This window comes from Candoia aspera, chromosome 4, assembly GCF_035149785.1.
Source record: "Candoia aspera isolate rCanAsp1 chromosome 4, rCanAsp1.hap2, whole genome shotgun sequence".
Lineage (NCBI taxonomy): Eukaryota > Metazoa > Chordata > Lepidosauria > Squamata > Boidae > Candoia > Candoia aspera.
In genome coordinates, this window is record NC_086156.1 from 87,645,371 (window position 1) to 87,673,363 (window position 27,993).

Genomic DNA, 27,993 nt, shown 5'->3' on the forward strand with positions numbered 1-27,993 from the left:
TGCAGGGGTCCTAGTCCTTCTATCGTCCTGGTTATGGCATTCTCTGGTCATAGGTAAGCTAAAAGAATTTACTGTATTTCCTCCACGTACAATGAACTACAGATTCAAGAGATAATAATCAAAGCATGTTTTCTGAGGCTGGAAGCTGTTTATCTGAATTTAAATGATTACATACATACATACATACATGTCCTAACAAGCAGGAACCACGCTGAGACGAGGAATAAGTCTCTAGTGTTTTATTACTGCTACAGTAGACAGAAAATCCTAACAAACTGAAGAAGCGTGAGAAAAACCAGACAGATAAACCCCAAAAGTCAAGGCGGGTCTGTTTTGTGTCTCTTTGAATGACTGCTCAATTCCTCGCAACTACGCATGCGTTTTCCCCCCTGGATAGGGGCCCCCTCCTGCTCACCATCAGTGCTCATGACATCACAGGTTCATAACTAACATGAGATGATTCCTTGTAATACATGTAAAAATTGACCATGAGAAACAATCACATCAATTCTGGTTTCTAAAAATAGATTCCAGGTTCCCCACCTGGCCTTTGGCTCCATTAGACTTTCAACACCTGTATAGGTACCAATAACTGCATGCATGTGTGTTACAAGAAGCAAGTGGAGCAGGAGATCTGTGTTATCCTTTCATGCTGAAGGTGAATGAAGCTTCCTTTAAGGTGAAACCAGCAGTTCCTTCCCAGGCAGAGCACATGGCCTTTGCTATGCAAAGTGAAGCACTCAGGTGGAACACATTGTCTGCCACACTGTTGAGGCAGAGGATGCCTGTTTCACACACCCTATAATGCATATGCACATTCCCTGCATAGTAATCCAACTACTGCAGAGCAAGCAGCTCATGTGGGCACAGAAGGGCTTTTTATAGGGGAAAGCAAAAGAAGTAAAATTAAATGAATGTTTCTAAAGGTCCCCAAATGTGGTATGCAAGATAGATATCCCAGACTGGCAAATTAAAATCACCACCACCATCATCATCTGAGGTTACTGTTCCATTCTTAGGTAAAGTTGAGAAGCACCAAGCTGTAATGTTCCTGGGTTGCTATGCCACCAAGGGATGATGGCATGATATCTCTTGAAGTCCTTTTCAGAACTTCCGCTTCTTCTCTGTGATGGAACGGTAGATCTCCGGAGTCAGTGGCACGTAACTCTTTTCTGAGTTGTCCAGGAAAAAGAGGGGTTCTCTGATGGTGATAGGGTCAAACTCTTCCCTCACCAGCTGATTTTTGCACTGCTTGAAAGTCCCCGTGATCTCTAGGGCCTCCTGTGATGAAGAACAGCAAATCAGCCCATCATTCCACTGCACTTCTAGAGCACACCAAACGTGGCAGGACTGCAAGAAGAAACCATCACTCTCAAATACACGTTGCAGTTTCTCCAGAGTGCACAGCAGTGAGATGGGGGGTGGGGGATGGAATGGAAGAGGTGGCGATTTTCATTTGCACCAGATTGGTAAATAGCACATCATATACCGTATATTGTATGAGATAGAATGAGTTCATTTCACTAGAGCGCAGTCTGCAAGTATATCATCATCATCCAAAAAAAAAAAAAAGTAGAACACAAGCACTGGTATTATTCTCCAGTTGGGGTCCAACAGTGGCTTGGAAAGGTGATTTAGATTAGAAAATGATGGAAGAATTAAATGCTCCTTCCTACAAAACTGCTGTTTTGATTATAGGTGTACCACATTATACATACTGTAGTTTGCCTCACCCAGTGTTAGGCAATTTTTGCCTCAATGGTGGGATAGGTTCTTGAGTCTCATCACCCACCTTGATGCAGAATTGGAAGGAGCAGTTTTATAATGAGGCAGAGCAAGAGGTTCTCTTAGGTGGCAGAAGCTGGGAAGTGGCAAAAAGCTGCTGGAGGAAACAGTAATGTGCCACATGGCCTGACCCAAAGCCCCTAAATTAGCCTCCTACCCTCAGGTTTTGTAGAGGATGTTGTCTGTTGCTAAGAAAAAAAAAATCAACTTCTGTCTGTTGGAATGGGAAGGGACACCCTCTTGTTCTTTGCCTCAAACAAGAAAGTATTAGGCCAGAGTTTCTCAAACTTGGCAAGCTTAAGATGCTGGCTGGGGAATTCTGGGAGTTGAAGTCCACACATCTTAAACTTGCCAAGTTTGAGAAACACGATATTAGGACAACCCAGAAGGTTGATCCAATCAAGGCCATAGCAGGATCAAAAGCTCCTTTCACTCATGACTTCCATCTACCCTGGCCAGGTGTGCTATTCATACTTCTTAACAATCCCACCAAAGCTTATTCACATTATATCACCTTGTCTTGCGTAGCCCTTATTTAGGCAAAAGCATAGTAAAACAACAAGGAAACAGAAAGGTGTCTCACCCGGATGCGGACAAAGTGGGGTATTGCATAGTTTGGCAGGTAATTCTTGGTGTGTGCATACAATTGCTTTCCATCAAAGGACTCCCCCTCCTTTAGTTGTATGGCTGCCATCCCAATCTTTCCTTCATGCCCTGGAAAATATCAGAAAGCCCAAATGCCTTTTCAGGATAGAAAGATGCACCATAACATTGCTCTGGGATGAAAAGGTTTGTACTGGAGAGGAACAGCAAGAGAAAACAGGTTGGCTTAACCTTTTGCCTTCCAATTTTTTTTTCTCCTGTGAACTCTTTGGGGAGTCAATGGGAGCCCATTCATTGTAAAATGAACAAAATATATGTACACAGACTCTTTACCCCTGTGTGATGTAAAGTAGTGCAAATTGTAAAGGAAGCATCTGAAACTCCATGGATAGAATGGATAGCTATGAAGGTGGGGTGATACTTTCTCCTACGGTACTAAGAATTGTTGGCCTCCTCTAAGCCAGAGTGGGCAACCTCCCCTGCATCAGGGCCACCACTGATTCCTCCGATGAGCTGGAGGGGCACCGAAGACCTTCCAGTGTTGTGTTGATGTCACCAGAAAGGGCAGGGCTCATTTTTTTTCTTGGTTTTTTTCAAGCTCTTTAGAGGTGTTTTTTTTTTTAAAGAGTGAATGGAGGCAAAAAAAACCTTTGGGAGGCATGCCCACCCTTAAAAAATCCAAACCTCAGAAAGCAACCAGAGATCTCACTGGAAAAATCACTGCCTGAGTAGCTTATTCTGGCAGTGTAATTCTGGGCCAGAAGGCCTCCCTTTCCATGGTCAGCCATATCGGGGGGATTGGGAATCTGGAAAATCTCACTGCCAGAAATTGGAATTAGGTAATGTTAGCACCTACATTCTCCGTGTTCTAGGAGGTTGCCGTTCAGGTGCTAAAACTGAAATACAGTCCATGGATGGTGAATTTCATACCCCTGTTCTAAGACAGTTTTCCCCGAAATTGTGTTCTTCCCAAATTGCAACTGTGCTGGATTACAACTCCTATCATCCAGTTAGTATGGCCCATTGATTAGGAAAGGTGCCATACACAGTTCAAGGTGGTATAAATGTTTCAATAACCAGGAACCCAAAGTTAATATTTAACTGATTTGGCCATGTAAAAGCTGATTCAGATGTTTCCCTTACCAACCTTGACACAGTTGGAAACAACCTCTTCTGAACTGATCATTCAGACAAACTGTGGTCTTAAACAAAACAGATTGAAAAGAACACACACACCCATCTTACATGTTCTCTAAAATCTGGCTACCAAAGACAACCCTGCCATTTTTATTTTCCTGCAACTACTGTGGATCATAGTGAAATGTAACAATGCTTAAATTGACCACCTCTATTTCTGTCCCCCTTTGAAAATAAAAACAGGAACCAAAACATGGGACTTTGAGCAAATGCTACTTAATCTTATAAGGTGTTTGTATATGTACAAATGCAGAGAGAGACATATATGTTCAATATTCATGTAACCATTCATAATTACTCTGCCAAAACTTATAATCCAAACTGTCTTCTTTCTGGATAATTTTGTCTTTATACCTGTCTCCCCATGCCTAGGAAACCTATTCTACAGCCATCCTACCACCACCCTCCTCCCAAAATCTGCTGTGTCCAGATGGTTAAAAAAATAGTTTGCCTAAATATTATGTTTTGCTTGTATGTTTAATGTTTGTATGTTTAATGTTATTAAAACATGCTCTCATTCTTATCTTCAATTTTTTTTCACCCCCATACATCAGATTAAAATGGCATTTCACAATACACCACACCTTTTACTAGCATGAATTGTAAACCCTTTCAGAAATACTCATGCTGATTATTATGGTTCAAAAAATTTAAACCTTATCTTTATATTTGCAATGTGAGCAATGTCCCTAAGGATTGTGACTGATCGGTCATGCAGTGCCTGCTAAGAATGTCATTCTTTTACAGCCGGTAAAGATTTGTTTCTTAAAGAATACATTTTGATCTACCTGGCACAGGTACTCCATATACATTGACTTCTTGAATAAATTCCAGCATGGCAAGGGTTGTCTCAAGTTCTGTAGTAGCCACATTCTCCCCTTTCCATCTACAGTACAGTGAAAAAGAAGTTATTACCACCATTTGTTCACTTTTATTACTGGATTTGCCAAAAATGACTTCATTTGTTATACTACTATTAAGTAGTTGTAAACCTCAGCTGGGGCCCCTCAGTTTATAGCAGATTCAGACTGGAGACTTCCTGGTTCACAAGTTATCTCCTTATCAACTTTCCCAGTAGCTCTTTGAAATGCTCAACCTGCTACATCTGTCTGTCTAAGCCCAGAGACCACGTACAACTGAGGTTTGGATTTCGGAAGCTTCTTTTTTATTTGTCACTAAAATTCTGCACTGGTTTAACCCACACACTAGCACACACAAAATAAAATAAAAGCCAATCCCCCCTCCACACCAAGCTGGTTGGAAATGAAGCTGGCTTAACAAATCCTTTCCTGGCTTTCAACCGCTTCTTCCACTGTGCCCACAGTAATGGCCAGGTGTGCTGCCTGGATGGTAGTTAACACAGCCCTCAATTGGTAGACTCCCACCCTCCTTTTCCCCTTCCACCCATGCCAGGAAAAGAGGCCGCCCAGCAGCCCAGTATAAAATGGCTGCCAAAGGCAAAGCACACACCGGCCAGTTGAAATGGAGGCATTTAAGTAGGATTGAGTGAAGAGCAGCAGGCAGACAGGACTGTCCTGTTTGCACCAAAAGAGGAGAAAAATACTACTAGAGAACTCAGATGGAGGTCTTCTCATCAACCTAGGAGTAGGCTGAGGATGTCATCTCTTCCTGACCTCCCAAAATGGTAGATAGTGTTGAATATTTTTTAATCATAGAAGAATTTCAAAGGCTTGAGTTTTTAAAAAGGCACCTCATAGGAAAAAAGGTGGGGGCTGCTTTTCTGAGTGGACCTTTGGTGCCTGGTTGTTTGGGTCTTACTCTCCGGAACTAAAGGTTATATCCTTTTAAGGTTAAGAAGCTTCTGTTTGCTTGATGTACATAGGACAGAATATATTAACAACCAGCTTCTTGCTGGTCAGTCTCTCTAAGTCTCTGTTGTTGTTAGTTAGCTGGTTAATCTGTTTATTGTCTTACTTCTAAGTAATGTTTTTTATTTAATACAACCTTTTATAAAGAAATGCCTGGTCTCTCATTCTTATTTACTTCTGCTGCATTAGAGCAATCTGCTAACAGCCTGTACAGTATTTGTCCTAGAGTAAGCAGGGAGTACAGATCAGTCCTTAGTGTCTGTGGGACTCACCGGAAAGTATCTCCCACTCGGTCCCGGAAATATATAAAGCCATCGTGGTCTTGCATCAAGAGGTCACCGCTGTTGAAGTAGCTATCTCCTTTCTCTAGGACATCCTGGAGAATCTTCTTCTTTGTTTTCTGAGGGTCTCCCGCATAGCCATGGAAGGGAGTCTTCTGAGTGATCTTGACCACTAGTAAACCTGTTTCACCTGCAATTTGGAATCAATTAATATTCATCCTCTAGCAAAGACATTATTTCCACATCAGGTTACTTGGGTTTTCTAGAAAATGTCCAGCAGTAATTAAAATTTTATTTTCTTATTTAATTTTGGTAAGCTAATCAAACAAACATGTCATATTAATTCTGTGCACAATATAAGTAGGTGATTTTTTTTTCTAATTCTCCAAAGTAATAAATTGCATTCAAACAATGGCTCTCTTTTAGAGGAAAGAACAAATTTAGAAACCTGAGCTTAATACAGCCTTCTTAGTGGTAGCTCAATAGTTATGAAACCTTCTTCTAACTGAATGATGCAGCCCTTTCTATTGAAACAACCCTTACTTGTTTCCCTTCCTTAAGCTCATGAACAGGTGTCCTATAAAGCTGTATGATCTTGTGCATCACCAAATGTGGATTTGACTCTTAAAAGTGGTTTCTAAATGCTTTAATAGAATTATTAAAATAAATTGGTATAATAATTAACAAAATCAACAGTTTGCTAAAACTCCTGTTATCAGAGGCAGGCAAGTCCATCCCTGACTTCAGCTTGAGAGAAAAATTAGACTAGCTGTTCTATAAATTGCCCAACATTAGTCACACTCTCCAGAAAAAAAAAGAAAGAAAAGTAATAAAAGAAGGAATATTGCTGGATTTCTCCGTTTGAGGTTGGAGCTCCAGTCTAGACTTTGGAGGAGAAAGCCAATAACCCCGTGCTGTACCAAGTACTATAGGATGGTGATTTAAGTCAGGAAAGCCAGATGCAAAAGTGGGCAACATTCTTGCACTTTAAGAGTTGCGCAAAAGGAAATTTTGATTAGTACAACTTGTTCTGCTTTTGCATCTCTTACTAGTAGACTATGAATATGTAACCACTTTCCAGAACGGATCAACAGAAAAACATTATTATTGTTAAATTATTGTTTATGATGAAATATAATTTTATTTTATATTTAAGAAATGGAACTTGCAACAACAAACTGGAAGACTTGGCAGGGTTCCAGCTATCAGCCCCACTGGATAGACCAGACCAGGAAATCAACTCCACCGGAAAGCTAAAACTACTTTGATTGAGATTGGCTATAAAGACAGAATCTTGCAAGTCTGATTGTGCTTTACTTCCTCCCACTTCTTCTACTCCATTGAATTAGGGAAATGTCTGCCTCAGCTGTTTCTGAATGTTATCTCTTCTTTCTGGACTTAAAAAAAAATGGTTCAGCCCCTTTTTCCTGCATTATTTCCATCAAGGTCATCTTCCTTACTCTCTACACTAGCCAACTAGCCATGCTTCTTCTCAGCATACTCTAACCCTTCAACCCCGTGTGACTTTTTTTTTTTGTTTCCCCTTGGCATCACTCAGCAATCTGAGGCTAATAGCTGTGCCCCATCTTTTAGGGAAGGGTGGCAATGGAAACACGGGGAGGAAGAATTATCATAACTACTAGCATTTTCCCTGGTACTGGGATAGAATGGAAGTTGTGGGGTGGCACTACTTTGGTCTGCTACGAAAACAGATAGAATGCCAGTATTGACACTGGTGGCATCTGAGCTCGCTCTGTCTTTTTGGTTTCACCCATCAGGGTTTTCTGGGGGTATCTTCTTCCTTGGATGGTTCTATTGGAACAGCACTTGCTGAATGAATCTGCTATCAGTATACAGTGGGGACAACATCATAAAAACGTAAGAACAGCCTGATAGAGCAGGCCAAGGCCCATCTTAGTCAAGCATTTTGTTCTCCTAAAAGACCAACCAGATGCCTCTGGGGTGTTCACAAGCAAGAGATGGAGAGATACACTTTCTTGCTGTTGATCCCCTGCAGCTGGTATTCAGAGACATGCTGCCTCCAACATGGAGGTAGCATGGAGTCTCAAGATGAATCGCTGTTGACAGTTCTGTCCTTCATAAATTTATTCAATCCATTTTTAAACCCATCCAGCCATCGCCATGTCTCATGTTAATGAATGAATGAATAGTGTGCAATTGGGGCGGGGGTGGGGGATACGCTACACTTGACCTTTGAGTGGTTGAGACCAGGATGAAAATAAAATTGACTTAATTTAATTTATATTTGATTAACAGCTTTATTATCCATACATTTAATAATTCTATATTTGTCATACTGAAAGGCCTGAGGCTGAAGTCTGCCATCCAGATACATGCCCATAAGTAAACTAGAGTGCTGTATAGTGGACAGGAGGCTGGAAAAAATATTAAAAATAACTCTAATGTCCATAAATGGCCTGGGGCTTTTGTATACTGAAAAACCCAGGCTCAAGTTTAATGCTAGTTCCAAACATATCTCTAAAAAGAGGCCAAGGCATTGCTGGATGACCAGCCCTTTCTGTCACTCAAGTCATCCAATCTGGTAGCACCTTTCCCAACAAGTTTTATTAAAAAGACATTAAGCTTTTGTGAGTTTAGCTCACTTCATCAAATACACAGAGCACCCTGGGAAGTTAAAATGCTCTGATATTACTTTGTCCTTGTTTTGAGTCCTGATATCAGACTTGTGTCCATTAATTACTTTGCACAATGCTTGCCCTGTTTGTCCTACGTAGAATCCACAGGGTCGTTGCTAGCAAATGATAGCATATATCACATTAGAGGAAATGCCTGGGAAGGCAGCTTTAATCTTGCGTGTGTACTTGTTGGAGTCCGTGATAGTCCTGTTGGTGTAGATGTAACTGTAGGAGCAAAGTAAAACCAGACTCTGCAATAAACGCAGGTATCAGTTTCCTTCTGTTTTTTTGCCACCACAGACTAACACACTCTTTTACAATACAAGCCATCTACTTCACGTGGGAAAAAGAGATATGGTACTGATCTGATCTTTTTGTTTGCTGTAGCCATTGGAAAGTGACCGGATGTATGCAGACTTGTTCATATAATTGCAATGCTTGCAGGGAACTTATGGCCAATCAGCACACACACACACACACACACACCCCTCTAAGCCAATAGCTGAGCAGAGACAGGTATCAATCATTTCCTGGCCAGCAGCAAGGGTCTCTCCCTACTGCTCAGGTTCATACCAAATACATAAACACCTTTCTTCCTCCATAAAACAGGAAAAGACTGAACTGCTGACTTTTGTGGACTTGTCATCTGTTATCTCCAGAGTACCGTATTTTAATCCCTTTATCCAAGCCTGAAGTGCAGCCCTCATGTTGGGATCCCATAAGGTGGGAGATGGGATGAATCAGACTTTTCCAGGTGTCTCATATAATCACCCCCATGCAACTGAACTTGCAATCCATTCACTGCTGTGACCCAGTTTTCCCTGTTCAGTGGAAAACTCACAGTGGGCACTGAGACAACCCAGGACTTAACATCTAAGGTCAGTGTCTGACCACAGCAACATCTGATCACTGGCAGTGAGGGGAGGACCTGTTTCATCACTGGAAGCAGCCCATAACTCTGCTTTTGCAAAGCCCAATCCATGTCCAAACGGGAATTTTATTAACCTACCTGGGGCCACCGGGATGCAGTATCCTTTTTCATTCCTCACAACCTCGTCCTGGTCAATATCGTATTGAATTAATTCAAACTTTGCCAGTTTCTGAAGTAGAACAGACAGAAATTGGAAAGAGCCACATGGCAGAAATTCTAAGCAACTCCAGCAGCTTGTAGGCCACAAAGAATCCCACAACTTTTTGTGTGTCCCTTGAGCGAATGCCCCCAATTTGGTGACTAACTGCTAAATAACAGAATAATGACATTCTGTACTTTTATTCAGAAATTAAAATTATACAGATGGGCTGTTATTCTTGGGCGTTTTTATTTTATTTTTTAAGATGGAAACCCCTGAAGGTGAGAAAACAGGGGATTCTCAATCTATTGGGTGATATAAATTGCATCCCTGCCATTCCCCCTTTAGAGTCTTGATTCAGCATCTCCAAATGTACAGCATACAGTGTATGCTCCCTTGATGCACTGGAGGGAAGGCAGGTTTATGGTTATAACCATAAACCTGCCCTCCCTCCAATGGCATCAAGGGAGCATATATAGCCCCCTCCCCCCATTATCTGAATGACTCTTGGGGGCAGGCTGGCCTGGGTGAATGGCCTGAGCATACCCAATAAGTTTTGTAACTAATCAGAGATCTAAATCAAGGTTTCTCCTTTTAAGACAGAGCTCTGCCTCCAGAACTAGCAACCTGGTGCTCCTCAGGGGTTTTGGACAACTCCTATCCACCCTTGCCATCACCCATGCTGACTGTCGCTGAAATCTCAGAAATCTGGTGGCAGCAGCTTGCCTGCCCCTGCTCTCACTGCTAGATCTTAGTTTCTAATATAACTGAACATGTAGTGCCTGTATCCAGTCTGAAAGCACAATAACAAATAAATTCAGGGGTCCAACGGAGGATGTGGGAGGGGCTGCAATGTCTCCTTGATCCCTATGGCATTTTACAGGAACATGAAGAGGCCTGAAATATAGTGCCTATCACATGATCACTCCTGACGGTTCAGACTGATTGGACCTTCAGACACTCTTTCCAAAGCTTTGGAGAGAGAGCACCTGGAGCTATAGTTGGTCTGAAGCACTGTGAAACTACATTTGAACTCAATAAAGAGGTGGCCTGGAATGAGAGTTAATTTGCCCACTGACAATTTTTTGCAATTTTGCAGTGGTGAAAAATCATTGTTTGGTTTTCTGATGTGCAAGGATCAAAGATCAAGACAGATTTATACTCCCTGCTCCTGATCAATAAATTCAAAGCCTATTCTCTTTTTTTACACATATCATTATGGATGACAGCAGACTCTCAAGGACCTTGAAGACAACCATTTTACCACACCAGCAGAATATTTCATTTGCACCCCATTTACTGGTTGCCCAGATGATGCCACTACCATCCAGTATACTCGTCCACCATATCTTTCCCTGCTGCAGAAGATTGTTTTTTTTTCCTCAGAAACTTGCCCAGTCCTCTGATTACTTGAACATCCAAATATTCCTCATCTCTTCTTCAGTTCTTTAGTGATAGTACTTTATGATATTTTTTTCTAGAGGCATGTTTACTTTCTCCCCTCTAAGTTTTTGCATGATACTGCAAGTTCTCATATCATGTCCACCCTTCAGAGACAGCTTAGCCTCAGTTGCTTATTCAGTTGATTCCTCTTTCCCTCATGCCAGATTTGAAAAAAAAAAGTAAAACCCTTGCCAAAATTCTAAAAAACTTCTTAATTAATGGGCTCTGATATTTTTTCAGCCATATGGCTTATATGTGTTTATAGTAGGTGTGCCAAGCCTAGTATGGCACAACAGTGCCCCCTAGAGCATCTAATATATTAACCCACTAGAGGAAGACAAAGACAGAGTCCGACCGAACACAAGCTAGAGCCGCTATTAAGGCCTACCTTGTGGCAGTAAGAGTGGCGAAACGTCAGTATTTCTCCACTCTTATTGCATCCGCAGAATGCCGCCTGACGGCCCTGTTTAAAATTACTCAATCTCATTAAGGTAAGGTGGACTCAGTCACCTACCTACAGAGCCATGCAGAGGAGTTTTCTGAGCATCTGCAGGATAAAACGGCTCCATTTTAGAATGGATCCATTCTAAGTTGGACTCCAAGCGTGAGGCAGGGTCTGTGGAGATGCCGAGGGAATGGACTTACCCTGTTATCTGGGAGCAGTTTGATCCTATTGGGCCCGAGGAAGTGGACAGGATCCTCCAGACTGTAAACACCACCACCTGCCAACTAGACCTATGCCCCTCCTGGCTAGTGAAAGCAGCACGGGAGGTGACATGCAGTTGGGTCCAAGCAATGGTAAATGCATCTTTGAGAGAAGGGGTGTTTCCAGCGGCCTTTAAGGAGGCACTGGTGCACACACACCCTCAAAAAACCATCACTGGACCCTATTGTTTTGGACAATTTTTGTCCAGTCTCCCACCTCCCCTTTTTGGGAAAGGTGGTTGAGAAAGTGGTGGAGCTGCAGCTCCAGAGGCTTCTGGATGAAACGGATTATCTGGACCCCTTTCAGTCAGGTTTCAGGCCTGGATAAGGAACTAAAACAGTGCTGGTCACTCTTATTAATGATCTCTGGTGGGAGCGGGATGGAGGCAGTGCATCCATCCTTGCTCTTCTTGACCTCTTAGCAGCTTTTGATACCATTGACCATGGTATCCTTTTGGGTAGGCTCAGGGAGTTAGGGGTGGGCTGTGTAGTTCTGCGATGGTTCACCTCCTTCCTCCAGGGACAGTCCCAATCGGTGGTGATAGGGAGTGAGAGATCTGACCCATGGCCCCTCCTTTGTGGGGTGCCACAGGGCTCGGTACTCTCTCCGCTCCTTTTCAACATCTACATGAAACCACTGGGTGAGATCATTTGTTATCACGGGATGAGGTACCATCAATATGCTGATGGTATTCAATTATACATCTCCGCCCCAGGTGAAGTAAGTGATGCTGTGACCATCCTATCCTGGTGCCTGGGGGCTGTGCGGGTCTGGATGAGGAACAACAGGCTTCAGCTGAACCCTAGTAAGATGGAGTGGCTATGGGTGGGGGGGCTCCTCAGTATCCAGGAATTTAACATCTTTGGTTCTGGATGGGGTCGCACTGCCCCAGAGAGACCCAGTGTGTAATCTGGAAGTTCTCCTGGACTCACGACTCCTGCTTGAAGAGCAGGTGGCAGTCGTGGCCAGGAGGGCCTTTGCGCAACTTCATGTTGTGCACCAGTTATGCCCTTTCCTGGACCGGGAGGCCCTTTGTACAGTCACTCATGCCCTGGTCATCTCTCATATAGACTACTGCAACAGCTGGTCCAAAATGCAGCTGCACGGGCAATTCTTGGTGCCCCTAGATCGGCACGTTACACCACTGCTTCCCAAGCTGCATTGGGTACCAGTCTGCTTCCAGGTGCAATTCAAGGTGTTGATTATCACCTTTAAAGCCCTTCATGGCATGGGTCCAAGGTACCTGAGGGACCGTCTCATCCCCATTGCATCAACCCATCCCACCCAATCATGCAGAGGGGCATGTTACAGACCCTGTCTGTAAGAGAATTCCATCTGGTGGGGTCCAGGAAGCGGGCCTTCTCTGCAGTGGCACCCACCCTCTGGAACACTCTTCCTCCAGAGATAAGACAGATTCCATCTCTTGCAGCCTTCCAAAAACAATTGAAGACTTGGTTCTGCCACCTCGCTTGGGGCGGGAAGGGAAATAATAACACGTGGAGATGGTTAGCGCATTAAATGGCCCCCTTAGATACACGTGAATGATATTCCAACTGCTACCATCATCTGGAATTTATATTGTATTTATGTTTATGTCATATCTGTATTTATATTTATTAGAGTATTTTAATGTTTTTATCTTTGTTGTAAACTGCCCAAAGTCCCCCCTTTGTGGGGAGATGGGCAGTGGCTAAATTTAATTAAATAAATAAATAAATAAATATAATAACCTCTTGCTGAGATGCCTAAACAGAATTCAGTGTTTGCTTCTCCCAAAAGCAACTCCTATATAAACTTTTTAGACAAAGCCATAATTGACAAAAATCAGACTGCTTTTATCATTCTCACACCGGATCTTTAAGGAAGGTAGGTTCCGAGAATAGGCAATTTTTGATATGTTAGCTAAACCTAGGACATCAGAGATAGAATATTTTCCTTGACTTTGCAAAGCAAGAGTTTTCCCCAAAAAGCTGGTTTACATTATCTCCTACGTTCTGTGAAACTAAGATACTACTCAAGAAAACAGAAAAAGAGGAGACCCTGCCTGATAACATTCACATACAAGATTCAAATAATTTCTCTTTTCTACTGTTCCATCTACAATGAACCCTAAAATACGTTGAAAGCCAATAACGTATTTAAAGACGTAATAAATAACAAAGTTTAGCTAGGCTTAGTATGCTGACTGGAGACCAGAGTATCATGCTTACCCCTAATTCATTCAAGATGAAGATTTCTTCACTAATAGTGTGGATGCCATTACTCATCATTACTCATCCACGTGGGCATCACAAACAGGAGACCAGTGTGAAGCATACAATTGCAGGAAAGGATGAGAATGAAGTCAGCTTGCAACATATCAACATCAGAAGTGAAACAACTACAAAGCAGACCATTTTACTAGACTTGGGCAGTCATTTCCAACCTCTAGCCTCCAAGAAAATGACACCTGGAATTACAGGTAAGTATGGCCTGGGAGAACAAAACGAAGCGGGACATAGGCTGATAGAATTTTGCCAAGACAATTCACTCTGCATAACAAACACTCTCTTCCAACAACCTAAGAGACGGCTTTATACATGGACTTCACCAGATGGACAACACCGAAATCAGATTGACTACATCCTTTGCAGCCAAAGGTGGCAGACATCTGTACAGTCGGTAAAAACAAGACCTGGAGCTGACTGTAGTTCAGATCACGAACTTCTTCTTGCACAATTTAGGATCAGACTAAAGAGATTAGGGAAGACCCACAGATCAGCTAGATATGATCTCACTAATATTCCTAAGGAATATGCAGTGGAGGTGAAGAATAGATTTAAGGGACTGGACTTAGTAGATAGGGTCCCGGAAGAACTCTGGACAGAAGTTTGCAGCATTGTTCAGGAGGCAGCAACAAAATACATCCCAAAGAAAGAGAAAACCAAGAAGGCAAAATGGCTGTCTGCTGAGACACTAGAAGTAGCCCAAGAAAGAAGGAAAGCAAAAGGCAACAGTGATAGGGGGAGATATGCCCAATTAAATGCAAAATTCCAGAGGTTAGCCAGAAGAGATAAGGAATTATTTTTAAACAAGCAATGTGCGGAAGTGGAAGAAGACAATAGAATAGGAAGGACAAGAGACCTCTTCCAGAAAATTAGAAACATTGGAGGTAAATTCCAGGCAAAAATGGGTATGATCAAAAACAAAGATGGCAAGGACCTAACAGAAGAAGAAGAGATCAAGAAAAGGTGGCAAGAATATACAGAAGACCTGTATAGGAAGGATAACAATATCGGGGATAGCTTTGACAGTGTGGTCAGTGAGCTAGAGCCAGACATCCTGAAGAGTGAGGTTGAGTGGGCCTTAAGAAGCATAACAAGGCAGCAGGAGACGACGGCATCCCAGCTGAACTGTTCAAAATCTTGCAAGGTGATGCTGTCAAGGTAATGCATGCTATATGCCAGCAAATTTGGAAAACACAAGAATGGCCATCAGATTGGAAAAAATCAACTTATATCCCCATACCAAAAAAGGGGAACACTAAAGAACGTTCAAACTATCGAACAGTGGCACTCATTTCACATGCCAGTAAGGTAATGCTCAAGATCCTGCAAGGTAGACTTCAGCAGTTCATGGAGCGAGAATTGCCAGATGTACAAGCTGGGTTTAGAAAAGGCAGAGGAACTAGAGACCAAATTGCCAATATCCGCTGGATAATGGAAAAAGCCAGGGAGTTTCAGAAAAACATCTATGTCTGTTTTATTGACTATTCTAAAGCCTTTGACTGTGTGGACCATAACAAATTGTGGCAAGTTCTTAGCCGCATGGGGATACCAAGTCATCTTGTATGCCTCCTGAAGAATCTGTATAACGACCAAGTAGCAACAGTAAGAACAGACCACGGAACAACAGACTGGTTTAAGATTGGGAAAGGAGTACGGCAGGGCTGTATACTCTCACCCTACCTATTCAACTTGTATGCAGAACACATCATGCGATGGGCTGGGCTTGAGGAATCCAAGGCTGGAGTTAAAATCTCTGGAAGAAACATTAACAATCTCAGATATGCAGATGATACCACTTTGATGGCTGAAAGCGAAGAGGAACTGAGGAGCCTTATGATGAAGGTGAAAGAAGAAAGTGCAAAAGCTGGCTTGCAGCTAAACCTCAAAAAAACCAAGATTATGGCAACCAGCTTGATTGATAACTGGCAAATAGAGGGAGAAAATATAGAAGCAGTGAAAGACTTTGTATTCCTAGGTGCAAAGATTACTGCAGATGCTGACTGCAGTCAGGAAATCAGAAGACGCTTAATCCTTGGGAGAAGAGCAATGACAAATCTCGATAAAATAGTTAAGAGCAGAGACATCACACTGACAACAAAGGCCCACATAGTTAAAGCAATGGTGTTCCCCGTAGTAACATATGGCTGCGAGAGCTGGACCATAAGGAAGGCTGAGCGAAGGAAGATCGATGCTTTTGAACTGTGGTGTTGGAGGAAAATTCTGAGAGTGCCTTGGACTGCAAGAAGATCAAACCAGTCCATCCTCCAGGAAATAAAGCCAGACTGCTCACTTGAGGGAATGGTATTAAAGGCAAAACTGAAATACTTTGGCCACATAATGAGAAGACAGGACACCCTGGAGAAGATGCTGATGCTAGGGAGAGTGGAAGGCAAAAGGAAGAGGGGCCAACCAAGGGCAAGATGGATGGATGATATTCTAGAGGTGACGGACTCGTCCCTGGGGAGCTGGGGGTGTTGACGACCGACAGGAAGCTCTGGCGTGGGCTGGTCCATGAAGTCACGAAGAGTCGGAAGCGACTAAACGAATAAACAACAACAAAGCCTCCAAGAAAGTTTCTACAAACATGAATGAGCTAAAAAAAAACCTCTTACAGCTGATCCAAGTGGAATAATCCATCACCAATTACCAAGAAGAAGAGAAGGATTATAAGTAACTTTCCCTTGAGAGGTACAAGAGAGTGAAGTTTCCATTTCTCATCCAGATCTTTCATGTTGACATGCATGTTGTCCCTCAGGTGCCTGAATACAAGATGCAGTGGAAAGACTGACAAACCGCAGCAAGTCTAATGAGCCTTGTCAGACCTTTCTTATTCATGTGGGCACAGTGTAAGGCGTGACCTCCAGTGTATCACAAGTGACTTCATGGCTTTGGAGAAGAGGGTGAAGGACCTTGGGTGCAAGTGGGCTTCTCATTAGTACTTCCCATTGAAAGCAAGGTCAGCAAAATGAAAAGAAGTTTCTCTAGTGAACTTCTGTTGGCAAAGTTGGTCCATATTTGGGATTTCAACAGTGGTGCAAACTTTTAAAAAGAAGGATGGCTTTGCAGACATAGAATTCATCTCACTCAGGTTGGAAACTACAACTCTGGAAAAGAACTAACCTCATCAGGAAGGTTTAAAACTAAAATACAAGGGGAAAGGAGTTGTAAGGCCATGGATGAGTAACAAATTGGCAAGTAATAGATTTAGGAAAGCAAAATGTTTGGGAAGTTTCTAGTTTAAGTTTAATAAAGAAAAAAAAAAGGAAATATAGACATAAAGGAAAAAGGAGATCACACATAGGGAGTCTATCCCATTATCTTGCTAGGAGTCTCCTATAGACAACCAAACCAATCGCAAGAGGTAGATGAAGATTTGTTAAAGCAGAAAACTGAAGCCTCAAAACAAATGGTTATGATAGAAACTTTCAACTCCTCAGACATCTGTTGTAAGATTAATTCTGCCAAATACAAGGTGTCAAGTAAATTCTTGACATTTTTTCTTTCAAAAGGTTTAAGTGGGCCTCAGATCTACTACTTTAGGTATGGTCCTTACTAACAGGAAGGAATATTAAAGTGATGGGAACTTTGAGTGCAAGTGATCCATTGTTAGAGTTCTTGATTTTAATAATAATATTTTTAAGAAAACTGGTTAAAAGCCCATCAAGCACATGCCATAGATTTTAGAAAGGCTAATTTTAATAATTGGCGGGGGGGGGGGCGGGTCTTTAATAACTGACCTACTGGTTCAGGTGCTAGACTAGGAACAAGGAAACTGAGTTCTAGTTCTGCCTTAGGCATGGAAATCAACTGGATAACTTTGGACCAGTCACACTCTCTCAGGCCTAGGAGAAAGGCAATGACAAACCACTTCCAAAAACTTGGAAATGTAAAGGTGCCAGAGGACTGTAGTCCCCCTCTTAAGGGGAAAAAAGGATTCCAGTAATTATCAACTAGTAAACCTAACTACAATATCTGGAAAGTTGTTAGAGCAGATGATAAAACAGGCCATTTGTAAGCATCCTGAAGGCAATGTCATGATTGCTAGGAGTTAGCATGGCATTGTCTAGAATAGGTCTTGTCTTCTTCTACAACAAAGCAATTACTTTAGTAGATAAAGGGAATGTTGTATATATATATCTACCTTAATTTCAGCAAAGTTCTTGACAAGTTTGCTACATGACATTCTCACTGACAAGCTGTTAAAGTATGGTTATGGTTTCAATGACACTCCAGTAAGGTGGATCCATAATTGGCTAACTTCAGAGAGTCGGCATTAATGGCTCTACATCAAGTTGGAGAGCAGAGAGCAATGGGGTCCTGCAGAGTTCTGTCTTGGGGCCAGTATTAGTCAATCTTTTTATTAATGACCTGAATAACAAAACTGATGAGCTGCTTATCAGATTTGCAGATGACACAAAACTGGACGGTGTGACCAACACCCAGAGTGATAGAATGAGTGCAGTCTAATCTGGACAGGTTGAAAGGCTGGGGTGAAAGGAACAAGATATCCTTCAACAGGGAAACATATTTAAAGAGCAAGATGTGAAATTCATAGCTTGGAAGCACTACACCAGAAAAGGGCTTGGTTGTGATCATTAACAATAAGCTGTACATCACCCAACAATGTACTGTGAAGTAGCTGCTATAATGATTAAAGCCAGTTTGGTCTAGTGGTTAAGGCAACAGGCTAGAAACCAGGAGACTGAGAGTTCTAGTCCCACCTTAGGCATGAAAGCCAGCTGGATGATCTTGGGTCAGTCAATCTCTCTCAGCCCAACTCACCTCACAGGGTTGTTGTTGTTGTAGGGAAAATAGGAGGATGAAGGAGTATTAGGCACGTTCGCCACCTTGAGTTATTTATAAAAAAAATAATAAAGGAGGGATAGAAAATAAATTTAAAAAGTAAAAATGATGCTTGTGGGAGGGTTGCACTAGAAGAAGCAATGTATCAAAGATGTGTGAAGTCTCACCTTGCCTCATTGAAAGGGTGGGCTTTATTACATATTGGAACGACAACATTTGCTTAGATCATGGGTTTAAATAAATAATCCCATCCTCAGGCAAAACAGATCTAAAAAGGAGTTCGTCCCATAAGTCATTATGACTTGTGAAACGTTATAATAGGACAGCTAAAAAGACAAAGAGCTCTTCCAAATGGATGTAGCTCCATTAATGGGACAAGATGCCTCCTCTGCATTTTCATGGTCCTATCATTGGTGTAATTGTGCTAGATCCCAGCTCTCTGGTTACATTTCCCCAAATCACTTAACTAAAGCAAGAGAAAGCAAAGATCTTGGAAGGGGGGAATGCAGGAGGGGGATCATCATCGATGGATCTTTAATATTATCTGAAAGAGCTCAAGCTACTAATCACAAGGTGTTTGATTCAAATCTCATCTTCCTTCTCATGTACTCTATCTATCCACCTGAAATAATAATATTGCTTCCTTTACAGAATTGTTTTAGTGGTTACAGAGAGCTAATGTAAAACATTTCAGTGTAAATAAATGTTAAATATTATTATGGGGTATACTTATAATATGTTATTCTAGTAATGAGTTCTGCTCCAAATGTGCTTGATTTGAATCCATGAAATTGAAGTAGTGCTGCGTAAACAAAAGGATAGTTAGGACTCTGATCTATCACAAAATCATTTACAGAGATTAAACTAACATATTCCTGCCAAAAATCTGAGGTAAGTCAACTGGAAAAGGAGAATTGTTTAAACAGAAGGTACTCATATTTGTTTTAGTTATATTTAGTTTAAATAAAGGTGACAGCTCCTAGATTCTGATATTACTCAACAGCACTCTTTTGTCATCTAGTAAGATGGCCCCATATTGGGAACCGTAAAGATGCCAAGACTGATATGTTTTCCCAACACGTATGTCAAGTTTATGGTGTTTCACACAATATTTTGTCCAATTAAAACTAATTAGTTCTTTTATCATTCAAGTATATAGATATTGAGAAGGTAGGTTCAGGTGCAAAATAATTTCCTAATTTGAGGTTAGGCCTCTAACATCAGAGAATTAACATATCCTCTGGGCAAAACAATTCCTATAATCATCAAGCAGACTGGGAATTACAGGAATTGAAGTTCAAGCAATAGTACTAAATTGAAAGTGCTGTATATAACTGGGATTATGTTTTCATCAATCAGCTTGCTAGATCTTCTTGACGAACATGTCTGGAACCTTCCAGTTTAACATATTACCTTATGGAGGAAGTTAGTCCTTCCTACAGCTCCAACTTTCCCAGTGTAGTTAATGAAGCCAAGATTCCCTTCGGTAGCTCCATAGAACTCATAGATCTTAAGGCATCCAAATCGGCACAGAAATTCTTTCCAGACCTCTCTCCGCATGCCATTTCCTATGGCCAGTCTCACGCTATGATCACGGTCATTGTCCTTCTGCAAAGTAACTTAGCAAGAGAATCTTTACAATATTCAATAACATTTATTAATATATACTTTCTGGTCATCTATGCTGAATAAGAGTCAATTCCAATCGGATCCAGATCCCTTACCAAAAGTTATTCATTTTATTCTGAAAACATCTTGGCTAGATTACTACATGACAGTAGGTAAGGTTGCTTAGGAAAAACATACATAATAGTGACTTTGATGGCCGTACTTTTTGCATATGCAGATTGCACACCTTAATTCTAAATAGGCTGGAATGGTCACAGTGATCTATGATGGACATAAACCGAGACTAGAAAATCTCCAGCCTGCTGTCTGAATACAGCCTGTGGGAAATTCCATGCTTTCTACCAGGTTCCTGCCAAGCTCTAACCATCTCTTTAGACCTTGCTCTTCCCCCTGTCCCCTATTTTTTGTCTGACCTGAAAGAGAACAGCCTTTTTTTTCTGATCAGCGGCTGACTAGAAAGAAGAAATTTTCTTAGGCAAGGGCGCAAAATATACTCCATTAACCTCATAGCTGCATAGGTTCCTCTCCCCTCCTCGGTGCTAACACCCCCTAAAACTGCAGCTGTAAAGTGCAAAGTGCAATGATATTTTAAAATAGACTCCACTGATATCAGAGGAGATATTTTAAAGCCTCAAGATAGCTGGAGGGGCATTATAGAACAAAGGTGGTATTGGAAGTTGAAAAGTTCTCTCAAAAAAGCCACAGAGACTATGGGGCTTCACAATAATCTCTACTGATGTCATTGGAGGTGGTTTAAAGCCTAATTTCCAAGTGTGTGAGTGGAAAGGACAGGGTTTTCAGGAATGTATGAATGCAGAAGTTAATGTGTGAATGGAGTAGTTATGCATGTGTAATGAAGTTACATACCCAAGGTACAAGGGAAACAGCAGAATAATTCATTTTCATTCTTTGCAACATTCACCTCCCCCCTGCCCACCAAATATAAATATAAATATAAATATAAATAGAGACTCTTTTGATTACCTTTGGTGCATTACATAGATAGCGCATTGTTTCTCCCACATATTGGATCACAGAAACACGGTATCGCCTGCAGTTGTTCCAGAAACCAGAAACAGAGAACTTTGGTCCTAAGACACATGTAGCTCCTTGCGAAAAACAGATAAAGAAGGTGGCTTAAGGACAGGTGTTATTGTTCAGCTAAGCAGCAGAAAAATCTGTTTGAATCAACCAGTGTCACAGATGGAACAATAGACTTGAATACCATCACACTAATCTTAGGCTCAACTATGAGATTGGGAGTTCTTCCTATAGTTCAGGCATGCTGAAAACTAGCACCTCCTTGACTGATTGCTGCAACCTGTATCTTGGAGAAGGAATTTGTGATGGAAGGTTGCTTTCAGCAGAAAACAGGATGGAGTCATGGGGTCATGAGCATGCTGCAGATCTGACAGCAGCTTTTTCTTCCAAATAAAATGTGGCCACTAAAGAACAGTTTTGAAAAGCCAAACCCATGTAGTTCAGTCTTTTGATTGCTTTGAACAAATAATTCATTATGTTTTCTTGAAGGCATGTTTTTGCCATATTTAAATTCTCATCCTCTCTTTCTTTCCTCAAAATGCTGGGATTGGACATTCTGTTTGCAAATTCTGGGAATTTGTAGTCCCAATACATCTGGATGGAACCAGACTGGGGAGGGCTGAATTGTGAGTGGCATCCTTCCTATTTGGTGCTGCTTTTGACCATTTCTTCCTATCTGGAGTATATTTGTTTGTTAACTCCATATTTAGGTATAGTATGCAAAATGATATACACTAAAAATTTTGCACCGAGACCTAGATTTTGGAATACAGTATATGTATACCATATTTCTTTCTTTTATTTCCATTATCCATGTTTAGACAGCCCAGTAACTAGGGATCTCTGAGACATAAATTAGAAGCAAAACATAAATTGAAAGAATGTTTTTAAAAATGTAGTTCTCTTGAAATAAATGAGGTTCATATCATATCTAGAGCAGGCCCATTAATTTCATTTGGTTGGATCCAAATATAGATCAATAAAGAAAAGAACAAAAAAAAATACATGTAATGGCTCAGGATTATGAAACGATGTGTAATCTGACCTTTTCGTTTTTGGCTATTCTTCAATGGTTGCGGGTGTGGGGTGGGAATGGGAGTAATTCCCCCAATCCAGAATCTGTGACATCTTATCTTTCTACCTCTATGTATTTGGCTATGTACTATGGGAAGGATTTCTTTACAATGTATCTCTGGGGGGTTCCACTATAAAACAGCTTATAAATCATTTTTTAAAAAATAAATGAAACAAGCTATTCATATGTTCTAACTCTCTCTTCCCTTCCCTTCTCTCCCCCTACCCCCATCTCATTGCAGGACTTGATTAAATATTTCTAGGACTTAAAGTGATTCCAACCTAAGATTAAAAGAGACAAATGCCTAAAGTTTTTGTTAAAAACAAAGAGTAAATAACAAGAATTGTAGAAGAATTCAGGGCTTTCGATCAGTCACTTTATATGGCACACCAAATAAATAAAGAAGTTGTAGGCTCAGTCAAAGAGAGCCAGTTTGGTGCAGTGGTTAAGACATGAGGCTAGAAACTGGGAGACCATGAGTTCTAGTCCCGCCTTAGGTACAAAGCTAGCTAGGTGACCTTGGGCCAGTCGTTTTCTCTCAGCCCTAGGGAGCAGGCAATGGCAAGCCACTTCTGAAAAACCTTGCCAAAAAACTGAAGGGACTTGTCCAGGCAGTCACCAGGAGTCAAAGCTGAAGGCGTGTATATATGTGTGTGTTTGTGTATACACACACAGAGAGGACCAAAATCTAATACGTACATACATTCTGCTTCAGAATGAACATCTCTCACATTGCATTTATCTGTTTCTTCGCCAATGCACCGTTACTGTATTTCAATCTCACAGCTCTCATATATCTGTTGATGGATAGGTGATACATACCAACCTCCAGGCATCCTCCAATTCCAATAAGAAGCGCAGCTGAATGATACAGTGGGAGTGGAGTGTAAATGATGTCCTTGGCATTGATTTCACACAAGGAGAATATGGTGGACACCATCAGCAGCTTCTTTTGGCTGATGACAGCAGCTTTTGGTAGTCCTTGAGTCAAAGGGAAGGGAGCATAATGAACACCCTGGCTATGGAGCAGCACCTAGTCAACCTTGGCTTTTCTCAAAAAAGCTAAGGAGCATCAGTCCTAGTTACCAATTGGATGGGAGACCACCAGGGCTGTAAGCTAATCTTGGAATGTGAGAAAAAGATCCTAGAAGAAGGCAAACTACTTCTCTAGGTGGCTAAGAAAACAACAGGGATGTGTCCATACAGTCACCAGGAGTCAAGCTTAACTCAAAGGAGATTCTATAATGCATACACTTTAATTAACTTCCTGAAATATAGTCATTTGAATAGTATCAGCATTGTGCAGCAGCAGGGATTAGCAACCAAGGGCCACATTTAATATTTTGTAGATAACTGAAGCCCACAGTATAATGATGAGGATAATACAAAATAGACTTTATGATGTTCTGTTTTTTCCCCCTTGTTTTTTGGGAAGGGACAGTTTTTTGCATATAATTTTCTGCATTTTTTTCAGGTGGATTTTAAAAAAAAATACATTACATTAAGCTATACACTGTATTTTTGTTAGGAAGGATCAATGGCAAACCACTTCTGAAAAACCTTGCCAAGAAAACTGCAGGGACTTGTCCAGGCAGTCTCCAAGAATCAGACACGAGTGAACAGAATCTATCTATCTATCTATCTATCTATCTATCTATCTGTCTATCTGTCTATCTGTCTATCTGTCTATCTGTCTATCTCAAAATGGTAGAAAACAAGCAGGTAGAGATTGTTTCAGAGGTTGCAAGAAAGAGTTCCAGATATGGCCCTGGGCTGCAGGTTGCCATGCCCTACATCAAGGGAAGGCCATTTTTAGCTTGTCATAATGCACATCTAGTTTTTCTTCAATATACATCTGTCACTCTTCAAATGTAGATGTTCAGAGATTCCCAGACTTCCTCTTTACCTCTTCAGACATACACACCAAAATTGTTCCTCCTCACCTGTGGTCCCAGAGGTAAAAATATACAGGGATGTAGAATTAGCTGTTACATTGGCTCTGTAGGAAGCAGGCACAGGTTCAGCTGAGCTCAATTTAATCTGTCCAAGCAGCGCCTCCACACTGTCAGATGGGGAATCATCACTCAGATAGAAAACTTGTAACCCTTCATCCTTTAAAGTAGGCAGAACATCTTCAATGGCATATTTTAAATCTGAAAAGAAGAATGAATATAGAGAGCTTTGACTGGATCTTATTTCCTGCCCTTATTTTATCAACTGTTTTAAGTGGCTCTATCTTATCCCATAAAGACTGTTATCTAGCCACACCATGTTTTCTGTCTGAGAGGCTAGGGCTGCGTCTGAGCCCAAATTGAGAATCTGGAAAGGTCTGCTGACTTCTTATCAGTAAGTGTGACAGCAGCACCGGACTGCAACCCCTTAAAGCAGCAACATCTTTTCCTAAGACTGCTCTTCACAGCTCGTCATCTTCAGAATATTCATTTTCTGACCTATGAGGACAACACATTTAATTAGCCACAAAGTACAGATCATAGACATGAGAGTTGGATCAACATGATATTATAGTGGCAGGAATTTATATAATCATAGCAGGGACTATTGCTCCTTCAGAGGAACAATGTGGTGCATCCTCTGCAGCGCTTACCAAAGGAAGTGAACACAATCTTCAGAGAAGGTGCTACTTGCTTACTCCAAACCACTCACCCAAAGCCTTGTGTGGGGACATTTTTTCAGGCTGGGGGGCTCTGGCATTTGCTTTGTGTGATTTCAAAGCTGCCCAATTGGAAGCATTTCAGATAATGCTAAGGGTGAAAGCTGAGAGGAGCCCAAAGCACTGATCCAAAGCCATTCAAGACCACTCAAATTATTTCATCAAATGATTGTTGGTTGTTTTTCCCACTGGCAGGTGATGCAGGATGGAAGGGAAATGCCAGTAGGGGAATTGACCAATTGCTCTCTTCAGATTATTCCAGATTAAGGCTTGAAGGACAGCACCAGTTATTGGCCTTATCACTGAGGAGAATAGGGCTCAGAGATGGGCATCTGCAGAAAGGACCCACAATATGAAAATGGTGGGTGTGATGGGGTGATCAAACCTGTATCCCTTTTTATCTTGCACTACATAAAAACATAAAAAAGAGTCAGGCTTCAGTCACCTTAGTCACACCCATCATTTTGATGTTGTTGGTGCCTGTGGACACCCCTGAGCTGAGCCATCAGGGCAGTGCTGTTTATGTCAGCATACTTATCTGCTGACTCAAGGACTGGGGGAATGAACACTAAAATTACCATGAGGAAGAGCCCTAACTCTAAAAAAAAGTATGTGATGTGGTGGTTATCTGTTGAAAAGAGCTTTTAAAAGCATTTAAAAGCTTGCATTGGGGAAATTCACTTGTCAAAAATATTAAAAAAGCAGAGTAATTTGCATGTCCTTTAGATTTCTCTGGCAATTAATTTTAAGAGCTGTTCAGATTAGAGGCATACAAAACATGGTATATAAACAGACCTTGCACAAAAATTGTAGGAAGAACTGGAGGACTGGAATAGCCCCTTATGAACACCGGTAAATTGTTTTTTTAACTGATGTGTGTATGCCTAATCAGATTTACATCCTGTCACTGCAAGTATAATTCACTTTTTTTATTAAAGCAAAAAAAAAAAAAAAATCATGCACCATAACAAGACTAATTGCTCTATTTCTCTAGTATTTATGTGCATAAGTCCAGAAGCCTGGGAATGGGGTGAGTTGTGGACTCTCACCATTGGGAAACTGGCCCATCCGCAAGCTTTCTAAATGTCACAGTCTCAAAAGAAAAATTGCTTCAACCGGAGTTGGAAATATATCCCTGCTCAACCAGAGATACATTAATTCAGCTGACAAACAGAAGCAATAGCAAGGGTCACCACAGTTGCAGCACTGATGCAAAGACTGCATATGGCAGCACCCTGAGGGCTCTCCGTCTCCCCCTCGGCAGGAGATGAGAGGAATTTGACACAGCAGAAAAATGTTGTCAGGACATGTTTGGACTATGGTTCGGTGCAAGTAGCAAAAGACCCATCGTTGCTGGGGATTGCAAAACATTCTGAGGGTTCTTTCTTTCTGTTGCATCCACTCCCACTTCCTTTTGGCATTCAGATCAAAAATTAAGTTGCTCTATTTTCTTTTCAGGCTAAAATGTTTTCTAAAATGTTTTCTAAATTGCTTTCTCAATATTTTTTTTCTTCCTCTTTCCAGGAATCTCACTTGTTTTCCTTCTTGGTTTTTCCCCATGAGGTAAAAACTATGAAACAAGGGGAAAGAAGACAGGTTTTAAGTCAGTGAACTGTTCTTTTTAAAAGAGCAAATATTTTGTTAGCTAACTAACAGCAGCACAGTGAATTAAACTTGGAAGCAAACAGGCAGCTGAGGAGATCATTCCAAACCAGGGTAAAACAGAAAGCTTAGGAAAACATGCATTTGATCTGCTATCTTTTCTGCAGTTTGGCACAAAACTGAAATTTGGGACAGGGTATATTCCAGGCAAGGTGAATTAACTCTGACCTCAAATAGAATCCAATTTCTAGCATCCCTGCCTTTTGGACTAGCAGAAACTGAGCTGCAGACCTTTGACTATGCTTCTGCTTGGAGGCAGTATATAATCTTTTTTCACAACCTTACAGGACATGTGAAGATCAAGCAGACAGACAACAATGGAAGTGGTGTGTGAGGGATACATGAAATGATACACAGAGGCTCATTAAAGCAAACAGGAAGGGCAAAAAGATCACTAAGATTCCCTCTTCTTGAGAGAGCTGTAATCAAGCAAGCTCAAACTCATATTTCATGACCCATGGATAGAACTGTTTGGTCTAGCTCACCTGGAGTTGTCAGGAGCACTTTGGCGTTGCAGGATCTCAAGGCATGCAACAGAGACTTTAATCGGATGTTATAATTGATGCATGCCATGACACAGCCAATCTTTTCCAAGCCCATCCAGACCCAGATATAGGCAGGGATGTTCTTCAAGAAAACAGCCATGGTTTCCCCTTCTTTCAGCCTCACGTGGTCCTTCAGCACTCTGGCCATTTGGTTGCTACGTCTGTCGATGTCCCAATAGGAATAAATTTCCTCTTCAAAGAGAATGAAAGGCTTCTCTGGATGTTTCAGGACCTTGGCTAAGAAAACATCCAGGAGGGTGAAAGGTGGATTGCCCTGCATAAAGTTTTGGGACTTGTATCCCTTCCACATGGTAAAGAGGAAGCAAAGGTCCAGCCAAAGATAGGGGAAGAAAATACTGGCCAGCAGAGGGAGAAGGATCAAGACCCCCAGCAGAACTGTATAAAAGTCAGGCATGACTACACACTGGCCTGAGACCCAGTACCCTGGAAGCAACGGGCAGACACCCTGGCAGTTGTGTAGAATCAAAACAAACAGCAATAGAGGGAGAACTCTTGCTCCTCCCTTTCCTCCTCCCTTGTAGGAATGTGCTTGGGTGCCTGCCAGTAAATTTTAACCCTCACAAGATCCTTCCTTGGATTCATGTCTAGTTCAGCTGCCCAGTGCTGAGAATGGTGTGGTGAGAGTTGCACCAAAGCCCTGGATGAAAGCGCCCTGAGTAATTGATGAAGATTTTTGAACAACTAACATTCATAATAGCCTTCCATGTC

The 27,993-nt window shown here is 41.5% G+C and overlaps 1 protein-coding gene across 1 annotated transcript; it reads right to left on the reverse strand.

The window, feature by feature from the left end:
• Positions 1-223: 223 nt before the first annotated feature.
• LOC134495477 (long-chain fatty acid transport protein 2-like) lies at positions 224-27,727 on the reverse strand. Its single transcript, XM_063300968.1, has 10 exons — positions 27,205-27,727; positions 24,330-24,539; positions 23,209-23,367; positions 21,255-21,379; positions 20,055-20,249; positions 9,362-9,452; positions 5,687-5,885; positions 4,374-4,471; positions 2,369-2,499; positions 224-1,281 (listed from the first exon to the last, which is right to left on the reverse strand). Exons 1-10 carry the CDS (start codon positions 27,677-27,679, stop codon positions 1,105-1,107), a joined length of 1,860 nt encoding a protein of 619 aa, XP_063157038.1. The 5' UTR covers positions 27,680-27,727; the 3' UTR covers positions 224-1,104.
• Between the last annotated feature and the right edge of the window lie 266 nt (positions 27,728-27,993).

What these genes read in the sequence shown, in the direction of transcription:
- LOC134495477 (XM_063300968.1), bottom strand. Translation starts at nt 27,679, where the DNA reads ATGCCTGACTTTTATACAGTTCTGCTGGGGGTCTTGATCCTTCTCCCT. An exon ending in ATATGGAGTACCTGTGCCAG is followed by an intron (nt 2,500 to 4,373) that starts GTAGATCAAAAT and finishes GATATTTTCCAG; the next exon opens with GGCATGAAGGAAAGATTGGG. An exon ending in CCCACTTTGTCCGCATCCGG is followed by an intron (nt 1,282 to 2,368) that starts GTGAGACACCTT and finishes TCTTCATCACAG; the next exon opens with GAGGCCCTAGAGATCACGGG.